This window comes from Manis javanica, chromosome 4, assembly GCF_040802235.1.
Source record: "Manis javanica isolate MJ-LG chromosome 4, MJ_LKY, whole genome shotgun sequence".
NCBI lineage: Eukaryota > Metazoa > Chordata > Mammalia > Pholidota > Manidae > Manis > Manis javanica.
The window spans coordinates 86,594,474-86,614,931 of NC_133159.1; the positions used below are offsets into that span (position 1 = coordinate 86,594,474).

The window sequence follows — 20,458 nt, forward strand, 5'->3', positions numbered from 1 at the left end:
GGAAAAACAGCCAGAATTAGGAGTTTGGGTTTATTTTAAGTGCAGTGGAAAACTGTGGGGAATGACATTATTTGATTTGTCTTTTAAAAATCATTTTGGCTGCTATATAGGTAATGAATTATAAGGGAGCAAGACTATGAAAAGGTGGGCCAGCTAGAATGCTCTTCTAGTGGACCAAATGAGAGGCCATAGTGGCTTTATCTAAGGTGCTAATATAGGAGGTAGAGAGACACAGATAAAGTTAGAAAATGCTTTGGGTGTAGAGCTAATAAAATTTGCTCATGGATATGACTATTTAGTTCAGGTTTGAGTGACAGAAGGGAATCAAGGATAATTCCTAAATTTTACATGAGCAATAAGGTGAATGAAGGCATTAAAAGAAAAAAGACTAGGGGAAGAATAATATTTGTTTTTTAAGAGCACTGCAGGTCAAAAGTTCTGTTCTGGTTGTTTGAGATCTCTTAGTAGACATTTATATAGAGCTGGCAAGTAGGTGGTGGATGTGCCAATGTGGAATTCTTGGGAGCACTTAGCCGAAAAGAAAGGATTGGTAATTGTATACATGTAGGTTTCAAGTCATGCAGTGGCATTTATCTGGCATGAATGCCACAATTCTACCCCTTCCATTTTCCTGGAAAACATTCCTCTTTTCTAATCAACCCAGTGTAGCCTCAGAGTCCCTTTCAATACAGTGTTTCCGGCAGCCACAACCAATCAACTACAGTTGGCTTCCAAAATAACAGCAATATGTCATCTCTGTCTAAATCTGACTGTCTTATTTATATAACTTTTTCTCAATAGTTTACATAAATATATGGTCTCAAATTCATATACTTTGATTCTTTTTCATTACTGTTAAGCTTTAACATTTTTATTTTTTGTTCTTTTCCTTTGTTATGGTTATAAAAGTGACACATTTGATTGTAAAAAACCCAAACATTACTTAAGTGTACACCTTATCTATTGAAATGTTCTCATAAGCCCACATCTTGGAGATAAACACAAAACTTTAACATATCTTAAAATCATTCAATAAATGTTTTAGTCCCTACTCTGTGCTAGACAGTAAGTAAGGATTTATATAGCTTTATAATCTCATGAAGCTTATATTCTGATAAGATATAAAGTCAAAGCAGATGAACATGTAAATATATAATGTAATGTCATATGGTGATAAATGCTATAAAGCAGGGGGAAAGGGTACTATTTTAAAAGGGCTTGAAAAGAAGATAATTCCTGGTAGAGGAACTTAAGGTAAACACTGAGGCAGGGGCATGCCTGGCAGGAGTCAGGAGCAGGGAGAAGGGCAATGTGGCTGTAGTGTCATGTGCAGGGCAGAGAGCAGTAGATAACATGTATCTAGAGTTCAGGAAAGAGGTTGGGTGGAAGATACAAATTTCAATGTTATCAGTTCATGTATGCTATTTAAAGCCATGAGACTTGATAGCTTTTCTCAGAGAATGAGTACTGATAAAGAGAAGAGGTCTAAAGACTGAGCCCAGGGAAGGTGGGGCATAGAGGCAACCCCAGCAAAGGGGAGTTAAGTGGAACAGCCAGTGAGGGGGTGGGGGTAGTGGAATGCAAGCACAGGTTGTTTAAGGAGCCATTCAAAGAAAGTGTTTCAAACAAGGAGCAGTCAACTCAGTTAAATGCTGCTGGACTGATAATTGGTAGCTTAAATGAGATACTCTAAAGAGTGATGAGAATGAAAGCCTGTTCAGAGTAGCTTCAAAAGAGAATGAGAAGGGAAGAAACGGAGACAGCAGCTATAGTCAGTTCCTTTTTAGGGCCTTCAGAGGTAAGGGAAGCAGTGTGATAGCCTGGCAGCACTGAGGACCCACTTTGAAGTTTGTGGTGATGAATTTAAAGTAAAAACAACCAGTATACTTGTATGTGTGTTTTTCTCTAATTTTGTTCTGCTACCTGGTAAAAAGTATGGCATAGACAGAGAGTTGGATTTAACAGGTCTGTGGTTTTGTCAGGTAAGTAAGAAGGAAAGTAAGAAAGGAATAAGGCCTGGATACTAGTGGTGTGAATTTAACATTTAAAGGTAGTGATAGATGCCAAAAAAGAAAAAGAAGTGATAGAGTTAGTAGGTTGGATTTCTGGGAGACATGTTAGAGTGGAAGAATGAGAAGAGCTCGAGAAGTAGGAAGAGTTTTCAGGTTGTAAGACACTTGAGATTGAGAGCTTAAGATCTAAGATATGATCACAGGTGGATCCATGATTACATTGCCATAGAGAGGCCGCATGTATTGGATGGATTGTCCACATGGATATTTACACTGAGTAATGAAAGGGTCGAGGTGGAGAGATTGTAAGCCCATTGCTGAACTCTAGTAATGGAAGGGGCACTATCACCAATTGTAATACTGGTACTCAGGATGGGAAGAGAGTGGAATATTCTCATGGCATAGGCCTTAAAGGAACTGTGTTTTGGGGGGAAGTAGGAGAAGCAATGATCTGGAAATAGTGATAAACAGGGAGGGATTTATGTTATCACAACTCCCAATATTACATGGGGTGTAGTAGAGAAAATACCATCCTTAAAGCACTGTAGGAAAAAAAGTGTCCTCGGGTGACAGCCAGTTTTCAGGTAGAGCTTGAACATGCTATGGCTATTCATAGAATTGGCAGAGAATTTAATGACAACTGCATTTTTTAAGAGTAATTTTTCTTCATTTTTTAATTATGGAAATAATTATGTTACAAACCTGGTAAAGAATAGAAAAAGATAAAGAAAAAAACTACTCATAGTTCCACCAGCTAAGAACCATATTTTATAGATTTTCTTTTGACTTTTTTCTTTTATTCTGAGCCTCTTTTTGGGTATTACATATACAAAATTATATTCTGAGTTAGAACATTTTTTAGCCTTCTCTCATCATTATAGAAAACTTGGGGAATGATCAAAATCATTAAGAAATAAGAAAAAATCAGTCAGGATCACAGAAACTAAAGGTCAGGTCACATTACCACTGTTAATATTTTCTTCACAGTCATTTTTTTTTTTACATTATGGAGTTTCTACTACTAGCTTTACAGCATACACAGATTCTAGATGACAGATAAAAGTAACAGTTACTATTTTAAGTGAATAAGGTTTGGGGATCATTTATTAGGTGGCAAGTTGTTAATTCAATGACAATAAATGACAAGGTACAGGGTAACACATAATAGAATGGTTTGTAGTTGTAGAGTCTATACCTAAAGCAATGTTTCTCTTTACATGTGTGAGGGGAAAATATATTTAAAAATATGTTTATGTATCTCCATCCTTGAATGTTGTTTGGGTCTCTCTGGGTGGTATAATTTTAAAATTATGCTTCTTTCCTGATGTCTCAAGGTAAACCAATGTTTCTTTCACCTTTAAGAAGTATAATTTTTATAAATGGAGGGCAGTACAAGAAAAGTAGCTCCAAAATACAAAATAAAGACATTCCAGTTGTGTATTTTTCTGTTAAGAAAGAAGACTTAATTTACTTAAATGATGATGAAATATTTGCAAGGAGATCATTTTAGGATGTTTTTCAAATTGGTAAAGAGTTTGCCTGGTTAATCAAAGCTGATTTTAGGAAATCGATGAAAATTCCTACAGACTTAACAAATTAAGAGTATAAAGAAGTAATTTTCCTTACCCTTAATTTTTATTTATTTATTTGCAAATCACCTAGAGCATGGGAAATAACAGGACTCTTTATAGACTCTTTATAGATTCTCTGGATCCAAATGTTCCTCCACTGAGAACAGGCCACGGAAATAGACGTCTCTCCTTTGCAGGCTGCCCAGTGTTCCATTTTCACTTTCACAGTGAAAGTGGTTTCTTAGAAAAAGAATTTTCTCTCAAAATTTTATAATAAAACACAGGCAAAGGGTGTGTTACTTCTGGGTAAAACTGGGTTCTACTATGATGAATTCTGTTTCCCAGTGAAAAGCAGGAGATTGAATATAATGGAGTGTAATTTTTTATCTTCTGAAAATACACTTCTTGAAAGAGATTTCAGAGTCATTTTGCTTCTTTTTTTCCCATTAGTAGCTGAGTTGGAATGCAAAGAGAATTCATAACTTTAAGTACAGAAATCCAAACAATTAGCTGTAGCTTTAAATGAAAATGTGAATTAAAAGTGATGCCCTTTATATAGATCTGCAGATTGATTTTTTATTCTCTTCAAAGGGGTACCTATGCATTATGGGAAAATATAAACAGGATACAGATAGCAGCTTTGCTACTGGTGTGGTATTTCTGAAGCTTTGCTAGAATTTTTTTTTAATTAGTTTTCTGCAACTCACCAGTTATCACCTTGTGGTGCTTTTTGTACTACAAAAACATAGAGCATATGTTTTTCTTTTTGTACCTTTTATCATAATCATTTGTAAATAGAAAGAAAAGCTCTTCAAACAAAAGAAATTATCTTTTTGTTACATGCAAAAGTTTAAAAAGACAAATACAGCTCAGCTTTTATAAGCAAATTAAGGGACGGGCTTCAGGAAAAGAACATGTACTAATTAAAACAAAACATAAACTTGAAATTCTAAATCATAGATGATCATCATTGGTGATGAATACAGGATTTGGACCAGATAGTGATTTTGATAAATTTTGTTGATCCTGTATTTAAATAGATAATTATTTGTGGCCAAATTAAGTAAAAAGAACTGTTTTCTAAAAGCATTTGAGCAGCCATATCTTCAAGTAGTTGTATATGAGAAATTACGGAGGTTTTTTTTTTCTCTTTTTCAAAAATGGTTTTGGGTGGTGCCTAATAGTTTCCTTTGTGGTTTGCCTTTGTGGTTATAATTTATGAACTATACTTTTGGGGACTAAGATAAAGATAAACAGTTTCTTAATATTTTAATTTAGTATTTGTATATGTTATCTACATTGTAAAATTGAACATATGGGAACATTATTGCACAATTGTATTTTTGAATCATATATAAAACCCATCATAGTGAGAGCATTTATAAATACTGATTGGCCTAACATCCTTTCTCAACAAGCATTCCCAGAGAGAATGCCCTAAGGCATCTATTATATGTAATTATTAACTTTTTAATCTGTGCATCTTTTGAAAAGTATTGGTTAGGTTACTATCCTTGGGAGACTTGAGAAATAGTCATTTGAGTTATTTGTGTGTTCAGTGGTTCAGATGAGGAAGCCTAGTTAAGAAAGGCTGCAGACAGTCTTAGAAATATTAAAAGGAATACAGCAAGTTTGGTAATGTATTAGTGATCATTAGCCAATAACTTTAGACAGGAAAAGGTATTTGCAGCTTAGAGATTGGAAAGAAGAGGTTACACTTGACCCCTGAACAACACAGGTTTGAACTGCATGGGTACAATTATATGCAAAATTTTGTCAATAAAGTTAATGGAAAAGATTTGGGAGATTTGCGACAATTTGAAAAAAATTGTAGACAAACCACGTAGCCTAGAAACATCAAAAAAATTAAGAAAAAGATATGTCATGAATGCATAAAATGTGTGTAGATACTAGGGTCTGCTTTCATTTACTACCATAAAATCAACAGGAGTCAATTAGTAGTTTAGGTTTTGGGGAGGCAAAAATACAGATTTTTGACTGTACAGGAGGATGATGCCCCTACCCCTAACCCCCACATTGTTCAAAGGTCAACTATTCTTTTATGTAAAATACATGATTGTGTTTCTCTAAAACCCATGAGAATCAATGCAAAGCTATGACAAATAGATAATTTAGTAAAGTTATGGATATAAAATTGATGTACAAAATTAAGTGCCTTCTACATATAAGCAAAATCCAGTTGAATTATATTATTAAAAGCAGATACCTTTTCAGTAGCAAAAAAAAAAAGACACAAAAATATGTAAAATTTCTATGAGAAGACCTTAAACACTTCTAAAAAACACAAAAGTAAATGAGAGCAGTGCCTTTTTGTCAACTGTTTTTTCAAAGAATCAACATACTAAACATGTCAACTTATGTTTACTTATAAATTTAAAACTATCCTAGTAAAAATACCAACATATTTTTTTTCTGGAGAGGGTAATAAAAGATGATTTTAGAACTTATAAGGAAAGACAAGGAGGAAGTTCCAAGAAAAGTGAGGGAAAAAAAGATAAACAATGTAAAGTCTTTATTATTAAAATAGTGAGAGATGCCTGGAAATGCAAACAGATGAATGGATCATATTAGAAAGTATAGAAATAGAGTTATGTACAAACAGCAATTAGTTAGGAATGAAGCAGCATTTTGAATCAGTGGGAAAAGATGGGCTTTCTAATAGCTGGATAACCAGTTGGAGGAAGATGTATTTGGAACTGTATCCAGATAAATTCCAGATGGTTAGAACTATAAAAGTGAAACATGCTAATACCATGAGAAAGTATGTATAAATTATTTTACAACATGAGAATATTGGGGTAATAACTATGGCTCAAAACCTAAAATCAGTAGGTGAAAAGATAGATGGATTAAGTTACATAAAAAAAGAACTTTGGCATAGAAAAGAAATACCAGAAGGGAAGTCAAAAGGCGTAATAAACTGGTATAAATATTTGCCACTTAGATCGTGAAGGGCTAACCTCCTTAATACAGAGAGAGCTCCTAAAAATAAAAGACTAACATCCTAATAGGAAAATGGGCAAAAGTATAAGTTCATTTAGTTCACAGGATAAGAAATAAAAATGACTTTTAAACATATAAGCAGCACATATAAAAGTAGTTTAGCCTCACATAAAAAAGGAATGTAAATTAAAACTACATTGAGACACCACTTCTTACTAGGTAGATAAATATCCAAAAGTTTGAATAATCTTTTGGCAAGGATATAGGTAAAATAGGCACTCTCAGACATTGCTAATAGAAATGAGAATGGTACTATTTCTGATGAGAGAACTTTGACAATATCTAGCATATTTGTATCTGCATTTACCTTTGATTAAGCAGTCCCACTTCTAGGAATGTACCCTAAAGGTAAACTGGCAATAAAAGGATATATTTGTAAGGTCGTTCTTTATGGCTTTATTTGTTATAAGCAAAGAATGGAAAGGACACAAATGCCCACTAATAAGGAGTTCTATGCAGCCCTAAAAAAGAAAGAGAATAAGGAAGGGATGACATCAGCAAGATGGCAGAACATGAATCCCTAGAATCTGTTTCCTCCATGGAACAGATTTAACACAACAAATAAACAAAATAACCTCTGTGAGAAAAAGGTTCCTGTTCCCAGGCTGCTGGGAAGCGAACTGCATGGGAGCTTGGTAGGAAATCTGTGGCACTCTCCACATTCTCATATTAGAGCCACTCCCACCCTTTATCTCTACACAGGGTGGAGTGTTTGGGAGGAAACCCTAACTCTCATTTTCTCACTGGGGAAAGGAGTTTAACATCCTTCCAGTTGACTTTGAGGGAAGCTGCTTGAGAAACTGTTGTCTTTCTTGTTTGTGTCCAAGTATTGACAGAAATGGTAGACAGGTTGGGTATGCCTGAGAATATCAGCTGTGCATTAGAGTCTGCAGTACCACAGACAGACACTAGGTGGAACCGCAGGACCGTGACTTACTACAGCTCCAGCAGGCCACAATATTGCACACAGACACCAGGAGGAACTCCTTAATAGAAGTCAGCAAACCTCTTCAAATAGGAGATTACTTGTACAAGCCCAGTGAAGACACATACCCTGAAACTACTTGACAGTTTCTGGAATTCTGGAGAAAGTCCTCCCTTGACAAAGCCTGACCACAAAGTATGGAGAGTTGGCTGATTCGTCAGATGCCAAAATCCCAACAGCAACAAAAAATAAGATATAAAGAAACAGTAAACCATGACACATTTAAAGAAACAAGTTAGATCTCAAAAAAACTAAACCTAAAATAAGGAGACATTGAAATGCCAAATAAAGAATTCAAAATTACCATCATAAGGATGCTTGCCCAATTAAATGAAAGCACAGATAAGACAACTAAACAAAATCAGGAAAATGATGCATGAACAAAATGGCAATATCAACAGAGACAGTAATTATGAAGAAGAGCCAAAGAGAAATTCTGAAACTGAAGAATAACAGTAACTGAATTGAAAATTTCACTGGAGGGACTCAACAGTCAATTGGACCAGGCAGAAGAATCAGTCAGTTCAATCACAGGACTTTCAAAATTACTGAGGCAGAAGAGTCCCCCTGCCCCCTCCCCCACCCCACCCACCCAATAAAAAGAGAAATGAAAATAAATGAGAGACTGAGGGATTACAAACAAGGAAAATAACATATGCATTATGGGAGTCCTAGAAAGTGAGAAAGGGGAGAAAGGGGCAGAGAACCTGTTTGAGGAAACAGTGGCCATAACTTTCTCAACTCTGAGAAGAGAAATGAATATACAAATTCAATAAAGTTCACTCCAATCAGGATATATCTAAAGAGACCTACACTGAGACACATAATAGTAAAACTTAAATGTCACATAAAGTGAGAATCTTGAAAGCAGCAAAAGAAAAGCAACTTATCACATGAAATGATAACCACAAAGAAAATATAGAATATACACAAAGAGAAAGAAAAAGGGTATCAAAATGCATCACTACAAAAATAACAATGAGACATAAAGGAAGATGGCAAAAGAGGAGAAGAAGGGCAAAAACTCCAAGACAGAAAACAATGGACAAAATAGCAATAATAAGTCCTTCTATACCAGTAATTTCTGTGAATGTAAACCACTTAGAAACACCAATTTAAAAACATAGACTGAATGGATAAAACAGAAACAAGATCTAACTTTATTCTGCCTACAGGAGATCCACTTTAGATCCAAGAACTCATATAGACTAAAAGTGAAAGGGGGAAAAAGATATTCCAGGCAAACAGGAACCTAGAGAGATCAGGGGTGGCCATACTTCTTTTAGACAAAAACTGTGGCCATACTTATATAAGACAAAAACTGTCACACAAGAAAAAGAAGGACATTATATAAGAATAAAAGGATCAATTCACCAAGAAGATAAAACAATTATAAATATATATGCTACTAACATTAGAGCACCCAAGTATATGAAGCAAATATTTATAGAAAGAAAGGGAGAAACAGCAACAGTAATACTACAGACTTTAAATTATGGATAGAACAGCCAGATAGAGGAACAATAAGGAAAGAAGATTTGAACAACCTATGTACCAATTGGATTTATATACATATACAGACCACACCACTCAACAATAGCAAAGTGTACATTCTTTTCAATCACACATGGAACATTATCCTAGATAGATTACCTGTTAAGTAAAAGAAGTCCTAACAAATTTTAGAAGATTAAAGTTATACAAAGTATCTGACCACAATGAAATGAAATTAGAAATCAGTAGCAGAAGGAAAACCCAAAAACCTGAAAAATATGTAAAAATTAAGTAAAACACTCTTTCAACAACAAATGGGCCAGGAAGAAATCAAAACAGAAACAAAACTAACCATAACTTATGGGACACAGCAAAAGCAATACAAAGAGAGAAATTTATAGCAATATATGCCTACATTAAAAAAAAAATCTCAAATCAGCAACCTAACCTTGCCTTAAGGAACTAGAAAAAGAACAAATTAAACTGAAAATCAAAAAGAAGATAATAAACATTGAAGCAGAGCTAAATGAAATAGAGAAAATAGATAAATAGAAAAAAAAATAGAAAAAAAGTCAACAAAACCCAGAGTTGGTGTTTTGAAAAGATCAACAAAATTGACAAACCCTTAGCTAGATTTAGAAGAAAATACAGAAGAATGAAATACCTAACATTAGAAGTGAAAGAGGAGACATTGCAACTGATATTGTAGAAATAAATCATTAAGGACTATGAATAATTACATGCCAATAAATTGGATAACCTAGAATAAATGGATGTGTTTCTAAAAATATTCACCTACCAGGGCTTAATTATGAAGAAATTAAAAAATTTGAACAAATTTGTAACTGGTAAGGAGATTGAAGCAGTAATCAAAAATATCTCAACAAAGAAATCCATAACCAGATGAATTTACTGGTGAATTCTACCAAACAGTTAAAGAAGAATTAATACCAATTCTTTTCAAACTCTTCCAACAAACTGAAGAAGAGAGGAGACTCCCAAACTCATTCTATGAGGCAAGCATTACCCTGATACCAAAACTAGACAAAGACACAACAGGAAACAAAAACTATAGACCAATATCCCTGATGAGTATTGACACAAAAATCCTAAACAAAGCACTAGACAAATAGCATTTAGCAGCACATTAAAAGGATCATACATTATGACCTGGTGGGACTTACACTTGGAATGTGAGCATGGTTCAACATATGAAAATCTGTATGAACAAATGAAGGAAAACAAGACATGATGGTCTCAATGCAGAAAAAGCATGTGACAAAATTCACTATTTTATGATAAAAATACTCAACAATCTACGAACAGAAAGAAACTACCTCAACATAAGAGCCTGGGTTTCTAGGTGATGGTTCACTGTTATGAAATAATTGTGTTTATGCAGATATGACTACATATTTTCAGTTTGCTGTAGGACTACCATGCCTAAACATAGAGTACATTACAGTATTGGGTCAATTTTCTTTGGCTTTTTTGTCAACTAAACATTTTCAAGTATATGACATATATCAGATTTTCAAATTTTGGGGTGCTTTTAAAAAGTACAGCTATCTTTATGTTTGTAGACCATAAAAACCTCTGGAAATACACAGGTGGACTTAGCCCATAAGCTGAGTCAGTTAAATCAGTAATTATGTTTCATTTATTAGATGTTTATTCTCAGATCTAATAGTTTTAGCTTTCTGAAATTTTTTATTAAGCATTATTATTACCACTAGTCTGATTATTCTTCATGTTTTCATGATGTATATCATTTTCTTTGGTTTTGATTATAATTACTGCTAGATAATTTTATTTACTGTTGAAATGGTGAGACTCACTAAAAGTTGCTTCTGAAGTAAGATTTGAATATATTTTAACTTGCAAAGTTATTGGCAGTAAAGAGTAGTAGCTGTTGCTGTTTAATCTGTTAGCATTTAAACATTTACATTAATTTTATGTTTATTATTATATGACTAAATTTGATTTAACTTCAGCTTTGGAAAAATAAAACCATGACCCTGTTTAACTGGTAAACTAATGTACCTAATGACTCATTCCTTTTTATATATGCTAGGAAAAGGGTATTTCATTGTTAAAGTTAGAATTGAGTTAGTCAACCAGAAATGAGCCTCTAATTGTTTCCAAATGCTTACATTTTGGGTTTGGATGCAGCTCTAAGTCTTAGCTAAAGTAGGAATTTGCCAAGCTGGTCTTTTTCCCCATATCCTTTCATTATGGTTAGATAGATAGATCCATGCTAAAATCTGTTTTATGATTCCCCATTATCATAGTTAATCAGAAAAATATGGACACAAGCTCCTGAGCTAAATGCAGTTTTGGATGGCAAAACTAGAGTTGCTACAGGTTTCTTTTACACTTTTTATGACCTTTGAAATTATTACAGAAATTGACCTTGATTCTAGTAACTAAATTGCATACCACAAGGTGGTTTAGCAGGCACCTTTTCTCCCTCACGATTGTTTCATGACCTAATTATATAGCTCCTACTGCTGAAATTCTTACATTATTTTAAAATTACTACCAGAGAAAATGAGTGTGACATACCCATGTGCTTTGGTGAAATGCTTGCTGTTACTGAATGTAAACATTTTAGTAAAATTTTATCTAAGTAGGTAACCATTCCAAATTTTATACTATGGCAAAATCAGTAAAAACCTCCTGGCTCCTTAACTAAAAAAAAAATGCGCTCATGTTATTTACTTATATCAGTAATGATGTCTTTTATTTAGTTATTTTAAAATAAATGTTTACCTGTAACATTAACTTTATTAAAATGTTTATCTACATTATGGTTCTTGAATGTTAAAATGAGTTATCTCTTAATTTCCTCTTAAGTCTAATAATGTGTTACCTGTGATCATGGAACGTCTTCACCATCTGTAGAATCCTCAAACATGTGAAAGTGAATTTTAGAAGAAAAAGGGAAGTGCTAGTTTTGTTTTGTTTTTACAAGTGAGTGGCAGGGAGTAGCAGACTTTGGGAGGAAACACACTTGAAGTATACACATAAAAATTTAAACAAAGGTTTGGATAAATTGATAGATGGTTCTGGTGACTTAATGGAGAGGCTGTATTAAGGGAATGTCCTTAATGTTTTAAGGCTCATCTCAAAGATTATTGTAGATTAGGCTCAGTCATCTCTTACTGTGTTTTAACTCTCTGGGAGAAAATTAGAGTAGATATAGGCATTCTAAAACATTAAATATTGAAATAGTTTAATAGTTGTTTGCATTAAGTTATTTGACACCTATTGCTTAAGTAATACCATTGCTTATATTGTATGCCTTCTGTTGCTGTTGAGTCCATGTTCTGTTCTATTCCTTTTTTTCCATACTTTATTTTTAAAAGTATGTTTAGAAGTAGGTTATCAACATGCTGATAAAACTTCACCAAAAGTTCATGGGAAATGAAAATGGATATAGGCATAAACTAGTTATTTTGAGCTCAAATGTGCCTTCTTCCAAATAATCGGTCCTGAAAAAGTGTTTATTGCTTCATTTCATTGACTTCTCTGTAAGCTTTTTCAGAAGTTATGAATTCCTTTGAAGTAAGGTATTGTATACTATTTATCTATTTCCAGTGCCTCTCCCATGCTTGGCACACAGGAGGCATATAATACATGTTTGTTGACTTGAACTTCTCAAAACTGAATTTGAGATCAAAAGACTTGGTCTTATTATCATAGTTGTGACACTTGAGATTTTAAAGGCCTAGAAGCCAGACTAAAGTGTAGTTCTGGGACATTATAGGCAAAGGTTATAGCATGAGCCAACATATGGGAGGAAGAAAAAGAAAAAAGTGAACTGCAAGTATGTTTACTCTACTCTCTAGCTGTGCATTTGTGTGTATGCAAGTTACTGTGGAATTCTAAGCCTCCACTTCCACAATTCTAGAGTTAGGTTCTGTTCTGATTTAGGAAAATCTGATGCCAAGCAAAGTATACTTAATACTTGTTTATTTGTATTGATTAAATAAAATTAATTTGTTGGATTACCTAATGATGATGGAGTAAACTGGTTTGCCTTCTAAATATATTTCCTCTCTAGTATTATACTTTGACCCTTTTTTCCCTTTTTGAGTGAAAAATGGAGAAATTGCCTTGACTTTTAATCCACTCTCTCATTTTATAGATGAGAAAACTGAGGCCATGGAAGGTTGTATGATTTGTCCAAAGCTATTTCATGGCAGAATTAGAGCCCAGCTATTATGATTTCCATGTGAGTGCATTTTCCACCTCAAATATCTCCAGGCATTATTAGCAGTTCCTTGGGATAAAGATTGAAGAAATTATCAAAGTAGCTAAACTTAGGAGACACATAGAAAAAAAACTTATTCTCAGTTATTCTAAGGGATCCATTTTTATGCCTCATTTTCTGAGAACAGTAAGGAAGGTAGGAAGACATAAGCATTGTAAATGAGGTATATAAAAACATTCTATGACTAATCCTTTTTCTTGAGAAATGAAGATGGAGAGAGGAAAGAAAAATGTCTGAATGGCTGAATTATACCTACTTAGACTACCATTATGTTTTTCTTTGTCTTTTTTTTAAAGCCTGGGAATCCTCACCTACTTGTTAACAGCATAGCAGACAGAAACAGACACTACAGGAATAACCAATATTCTTTCATTGACAAAATCCTTTACCCCACTTCAGTTGCTTTCCACCCATTTTTTCTTCTAACCTTACCATAGATGTCACAGATTTTTTTTTTATAGAGGCACAGAGGATATTTCATACAGTTTAGATGACATTCAGGGATCAGGAAATATACCATAAACGTGGTGACACTTGAGATTTTAAAGGCCTAGAAGCCAGACTAAAGGGTAGTTCTGGAACATTATAGGCAAAAGTTATGGCATTGGCCAACATATGGGAGGAGGAAAAAGAAAAAAGTGAACTGCAAGTATGTTTATGTTTAGAGAGCTTAAAATGATGGATAGGAGATGAAGCTGGAGGGGGCCAGGTCCAAAAATATACCATGTTAAAGAGCTTACACTTAATCCCCTAGGCAATGGGGAGCTTTTAACAAATTTTTAATGGAGATTTTTTAATGGTCAGATACAGATTTTAGGTGGATTAATCTAATAGCTGTATAAAGAATGGTTTTATTAGTTATCTAGGGATGCATAACAAAAACCTAGGAGCTAAAATAACACACATTAGGATCTTACAGTTTACCTTGGTTCAGGAACCTGGGTGTGACTAACTGGGCTCTCCTGCCCAGGGTCTCTCACAAGGTGGCCAAGTCTCAGCCAGGGCTACAGTCATACCAAGGTTCATTCGGAGGAGAATCCACTTCTAAGCCCACTAAAGTGGTTGTGGACAGTATTGAGTTTCTTTTGGGCATTGGACTGAGGGTCTCAGTTCCTCTCCACAGGTATCTCTAAGTTCCTCGCAATTTGGGCCTCTTAGGACCACTCACAACATGGCAGCTATGAGCAAGCAAGCAGGAGAGCAAGAGAGCGTGCTGAACAGCATGAAAGCCAGTCTTTAACCTAATCCGAGGAGTGGCAAGTCATCACTTTTGCCATACTCTGTTCATGAGCCGCAAGTCAGTGTGTCCACCCCTTGCTCAAGGGGAGGGGATTATACAAGAGCATGAATACTAGGCAGACAGAGGTCTGGAATCCATCTTTGACACTGCCTGTCACAGAGGACTTGAGAAATAAGACCAGAGGCAAAGGGACAACTTAGGCGGCTGTAACAATATCCAGCTGAAGATACGGGTATTACTGTAGACATGTATAGTCAAGTGAAGGGGTGGGGATGGAGTCAAGAAAGATTTAGGATGTTAAATCTTGAGAACTTGGTGATTTATAGTATGGGAGGGCTTAAGAGAAGAAGGAATCAAGGGTGACATGTAATTATTCTTGGCTCTTAAATTACTATCTGACTAAAGTATATCACCATTTGAATGTGACTTAAACTTCTCTCCACAGTGAGCTTTTCATCTTCATTCCTGCCATCTCCTCCACACTTTTAGTCTTCTAAGCCTATCTTTGATGTTACTTCATTATTTCTATACTATATCCAGTTAGACACCAGTTTATTTCTCTCAATATCTGTTTAATTTTCCAAGATGTCTCTGGTCCTGTTGTTACTCTCCTCCTCCAAGTACACTTAAAGTATGGGAACAGTCTCCCAATTTCTTCCCTATGGCTGTTAGCTATCTTTTAACTTAGATGCTAAGACATCTAATATGTATTTATCTATCATTCATTTAGCCAACAAGTATTTATTGTGGGCCCACTTTGTAACCAGCACTTTACTAGGCCAACTTAGGAAAAAAGTAGTGAACAAGACAGGCATTGCATCTGTTCCTTTGGGTCTTCATTAATACCTTCTCTTTCCTTTCTTTATGTGAGAAGTACCAGTAATCTTTTAAGGTACACTTCAACTTCTACCTTCCTTGAAAAGTATATGTTTCTTTTATCTCCGTCTCATAAAGCTATAACCAGGAGTGATTTTACTTTGGAAATTTTGAGGTTCTATAGTTTAAAAGAGAGCACTGATTTAAGCTATTAAGTGTAATGAAGCTATTTCTGATCTCCTCTCTTAGTCTGCCTCAAGCAGTAGAGCAATGCCTTAACCATGCTGACTCAGTGGAATCACCTGGCAAGCTTTTAAAAAATGTGGGTACCTTGACCTTCCCTCAAGGATTCTGATTCAGTGTCAGAAATGAACACAAAGTAGACTCTCAAGTGAATTTGATGTGTAGCTAGTGTAGAAAACTTGCATTAGAATCACCCTCACATTACAGTATTGTTTTTGTAAGGGAGAGGGTGATTTTAATGCAATAGTTTAATTTAATCATCCACATAGTATAAAGTGGTGATTTCCAAGTACTGGCTGAGGGCTAGCTGCATCAATACATACAGACGTTTTAGCCCTATCATTAGAGGTGCTAATTCACTAGATCTGTGGTTATATCCAGGCTTTTTTATTTTTTAAATAATGAAAAAAAACCCTGATATATAATCAAGTTGGAAAAATATTGGACAAATGAACTAATGTGCCATATTATTTTTTTTGTATTTTCCTTAACAGTACTATCCAGATAAATGCATGGAAATATTTGATAACTGTCAAGTACCAGTCAGCCATGATAAGCTTTATAAATTGTGTTGGAGGATTTTGGCCATTTGAAGTTGTATTTTAAATAACAGTTGAACATCTGTGCCTTGAGTTTCAGATGTTCCAATACTTTTCAGTAGTATAAGTTTAGCTTTTCATACATTGATACACTTTATCTAGCCCTTAACTTTTACTTTGGATAATAACTTACTGATCACGTGAAAAATTTAGAACAATGATTGGATTCTTTTTCCTCAAATCTTACTATATTCTACAGGAAGGTATTTTATCACTTTCTTAGAGGATGAGATTGTCAGAATGTGGCTTTAAGTGAATTTGTTGTCTTCCTTTTCTTTAGTGTTATTCCTCTTTTAAAAGAGTCTGCTGGGATATTAATGCAGAGAACTCCTCCCTTGTTGGAAAATACTCTGCCTCAGTGCTATCAGAGGGTAAGTTTCAAAGCTTCCAAACCGTTGAATTTTATGTTGTTTCTAAGCCGTTAGGGTTTTTAACTTTTACAAATATGGGTGGCATGTGTGTATAATTTAGTATTTCTTCCAAGATTGAATGCTGACCATGAATGCCACTTATACAAACCAGAATAAAATCATTGGAAAATGTTGAACATTTCTAAAGAAAATATGGTAGAAATTGCCCTTGTCTAGAAATTGAACACTTCTTTTAAAATGTAGATAAAAGTAGCAGATGATATAAGCATTTATGCAACATATATTTTTTTTTTTTTTTTTTTTTTTTTTTTTGAGAGGGCATCTCTCATATTTATTGATCAAATGGTTGTTAACAACAATAAAATTCAGTATAGGGGGGTCAATGCTCAATGTACAATCATTAATCCATCTCAAGCCTAATTCTCGTCAGTCTCCAATCTTCTGAAGCATAACGAACAAGTTCTTACATGGTGAACGAATTCTTACAGAGTGAATAAATTCTTACATGGTGAACAGTACAAGGGCATTCATCACAGAAACTTTCGGTTTAGATCATGCAATATGACCTATAAACCATCAGGTCAAATATGAATATTCATTTGATTTTTGTACTTGATTTATATGTTGATCCCACATTTCTCCTATTATTATCATTATTTTTATTTTTAATAAAATGCTGAAGTGGTAGGTAGATGCAAGATAAAGGTAGAAAACATAGTTTAGTGCTGTAAGAAGGCAAATGTAGATGATCAGATGATCAGGTGTGTGCCTATGGACTAAGTATTAATCCAGGCTAGACAAGGGCAGCAAGACATCCACGGATGCAGAAGATTTCTCTCAAAGCAGGGGGGGTGAGGTTCTGAGCCTCACCTCTGTTGATCCCCAAATTCTCACCCGATGGCCCCCCTGCGACTGTGCCTGTCTTAGGTTGTTCCTCCCTTGAGGAATCTTACCCGTCTCTGGCTAACCAGTCATCTTCCGGGGCCATACAGGGAAATGTAAAGTTGGTAAGTGAGAGAGAAGCCATATTGTTTGCAAAGGTTAGCTTTTTACTTCTTTGCAGATTTATGCCCTGTGGCTTCTATGCCCAGCACTTGTCTCGAGGTATCTTTACCACCTGGAGGAATTATGATACTCGGTAAATTCGATATGAGGCACGAATTCTATTTAAGGTTTGTAATTAGGAAGGAAGAAGAAAAGCTATAGATGTAGCATATGAAGGAAACTTGGGAGGATTGATTATTTCTTTGACATATCTTCTTGTATAGTACCTTAAGTATGTATAGGTTTTAAACTACTAACTAATTTGCACACACATATTAACATAATAGGAATACGGTGACATAAACAAAGCAAATCTATAATTACCAGCCATCTCCAGTGAAGCCAAGAAAACCATTTAGGCACCCTAGGCATTTGTGAAAATTTATCTATGATATGATGGATATTTTCCAACTGTACTTGAACCATCAGACAAATTAAAGCAGCCCATTTCTGGGATCTGTTCACATCCCATATGTTCTTTTAACCATAGATAGTCTATAGTCATGAGATTTTGGGGTGCTACAACTTGCACTCCTCCCAACTCCTGGTTGAGTTCCAACAGTACAGATCCGGTCAAATTCGTTGTCTCACTGTATACACATGCCAGCCTAGACATCTCCCTCCTCATTCCTATGGCAAGTCCAGGAGACGGTGGGCTGGATGCAGCCACAACCGCAGCATCGTCCGGATCCCTGTGGAGGCTTTTTGATGATCATCCCCCGGCACGAGTCCTCCAGAGAGTGCTGATGCCGGAAGCTCCTCCTCATATCGTATCTTAGTTCATTTTCTGGGTATCCAAGCTAGGCCTTGATCTTCTGCATAGAAACAAACAGACCCTTTGCCCACACTTTGACATGCCCTCTATACCACTGTGCAGAACTCATTGGAAGTCAGCACACAGTAACTGCTTTTTTTTTTTTTTTTTTTTAATTAAGAGAAAGGAATATTATCAGAAAAGAGTACCTCCATAGCTGATCATCTGACACCCTTTAAGTGATCAACATTAAGGATATTTAAAACATGCGTTGATCTTTGATTTACCAATAGTTTTATCCTGTTAAGGAGTAATCCCCCTTTTCTTTCTTTCTTTTTTTTTTTTAAATTTTTAATCTACACTTACCTGAAGAATACTATGTTTACTATGCTCTCCCCTATATCAGGTCCCCCCTAACAACCACATTACGGTTACTGTCCATCAGCTTAGCAAAATGTGGTAGAGTCACTACTTGTCCTCTCTGTGTTGTGCAGCCCACCCTCCCCTTTCTCCCTCCCCCCCATGCATGCTAATCTTAATACCCCCCTTCTTCTTCCCCCCCCTTATCCCTCCCTGCCCACCCATCCTCCCCAGTTCCTTTCCCTTTGGTACCTGTTAGTCCATTTTTGGGTTCTGTAATTCTGCTGCTGTTTTGTTCCTTCAGTTTTTCCTTTGTTCCTATACTCCTGAGATGAGTGAAATCATTTGGTATTTCTCTTTCTCCGCCTGGCTTATTTCACTAGGCATAATACTCTCCAGCTCCATCCATGTTGCTGCAAATGGTTGGATTTTTCCACTTCTTATGGCTGAGTAGTATTCCATTGTGTATATGTACCACATCTTCTTTATCCATTCATCTACAGATGGACATTTAGGTTGCTTCCAATTCTTGGCTATTGTAAATAGTGCTGCGATAAACATAGGAGTGCATCTGTCTTTCTCAAACTTGATTGCTGCGTTCTTAGGGTAAATTCCTAGGAGTGGAATTCCTGGGTCAAATGGTAGGTCTGTTTTGAGCATTTTGATGCACCTCCATACTGCTTTCCACAACGGTTGAACTAATTTACATTCCCACCAGCAGTGTAGGAGGGTTCCCTTTTCTCCACAGCCTCGCCAACATTTGTTGTTGTCTGTCTTTTGGATGGCAGCTATCCTTACTGGTGTGAGGTGATACCTCATTGTAGTTTTAATTTGCATTTCTCTGATAATTAGCGATGTGGAGCATCTTTTCATGTGTCTCTTGGCCATCTGTATTTCTTTTTTGGAGAACTGTCTGTTCAGTTCCTCTGCCCATTTTTTAATTGGGTTATTTGTTTTTTGTTTGTTGAGGCGTGTGAGCTCTTTATATATTCTGGACGTCAAGCCTTTATCGGATCTGTCATTTTCAAATATATTCTCCCATACTGTAGGGTTCCTTTTTGTTCTATTGATGGTGTCTTTCGCTGTACAGAAGCTTTTCAGCTTAATGTAGTCCCACTTGCTCATTTTTGCTGTTGTTTTCCTTGCCCGGGGAGATATGTTCAAGAAGAGATCACTCATGTTTATGTCTAAGAGGTTTTTGCCTATGTTTTTTTCCAAGAGTTTAATGGTTTCGTGACTTACATTCAGGTCTTTGATCCATTTTGAGTTTACCTTTGTATATGGGGTTAGACAATGGTCCAGTTTCATTCTCCTACATGTAGCTGTCCAGTTTTGCCAGCACCATCTGTTGAAGAGACTGTCATTTTGCCATTGTATGTCCATGGCTCCTTTATCAAATATTAATTGACCATATATGTTTGGGTTAATTTCTGGGGTCTCTAATCTGTTCCACTGGTCTGTGGCTCTGTTCTTGTGCCAGTACCAAATTGTCTTGATTACTATGGCTTTGTAGTAGAGCTTGAAGTTGGGGAGTGAGATCCCCCCTACTTTATTCTTCTTTTTCAGGATTGCTTTGGCTATTCGGGGTCTTTGGTGTTTCCATATGAATTTTTGAATTATTTGTTCCAATTCATTGAAGAATGTTGCTGGTAATTTGAGAGGGATTGCA

The 20,458-nt window shown here is 35.4% G+C and overlaps 1 protein-coding gene across 2 annotated transcripts in view; it reads left to right on the top strand.

Annotated features, from left to right (window-relative positions):
* Window positions 1-20,458, top strand: part of SLC30A7 (solute carrier family 30 member 7) — an 86,393-nt gene that overhangs the window by 37,656 nt on the left and 28,279 nt on the right. The window contains exons 9-10 of one of the 2 annotated variants that reach the window (XR_012130256.1): window positions 15,668-15,740; window positions 16,541-16,631. Coding sequence is in view for 1 of the 2 variants with exons in the window: in XM_017668570.3 (XP_017524059.1) it covers window positions 16,541-16,631 (91 nt within the window). In the remaining variant the exon portion in view is untranslated. The remainder of the gene's footprint in view (window positions 1-15,667; window positions 15,741-16,540; window positions 16,632-20,458) is intronic. The other variant, XM_017668570.3, reaches the window with a different exon arrangement.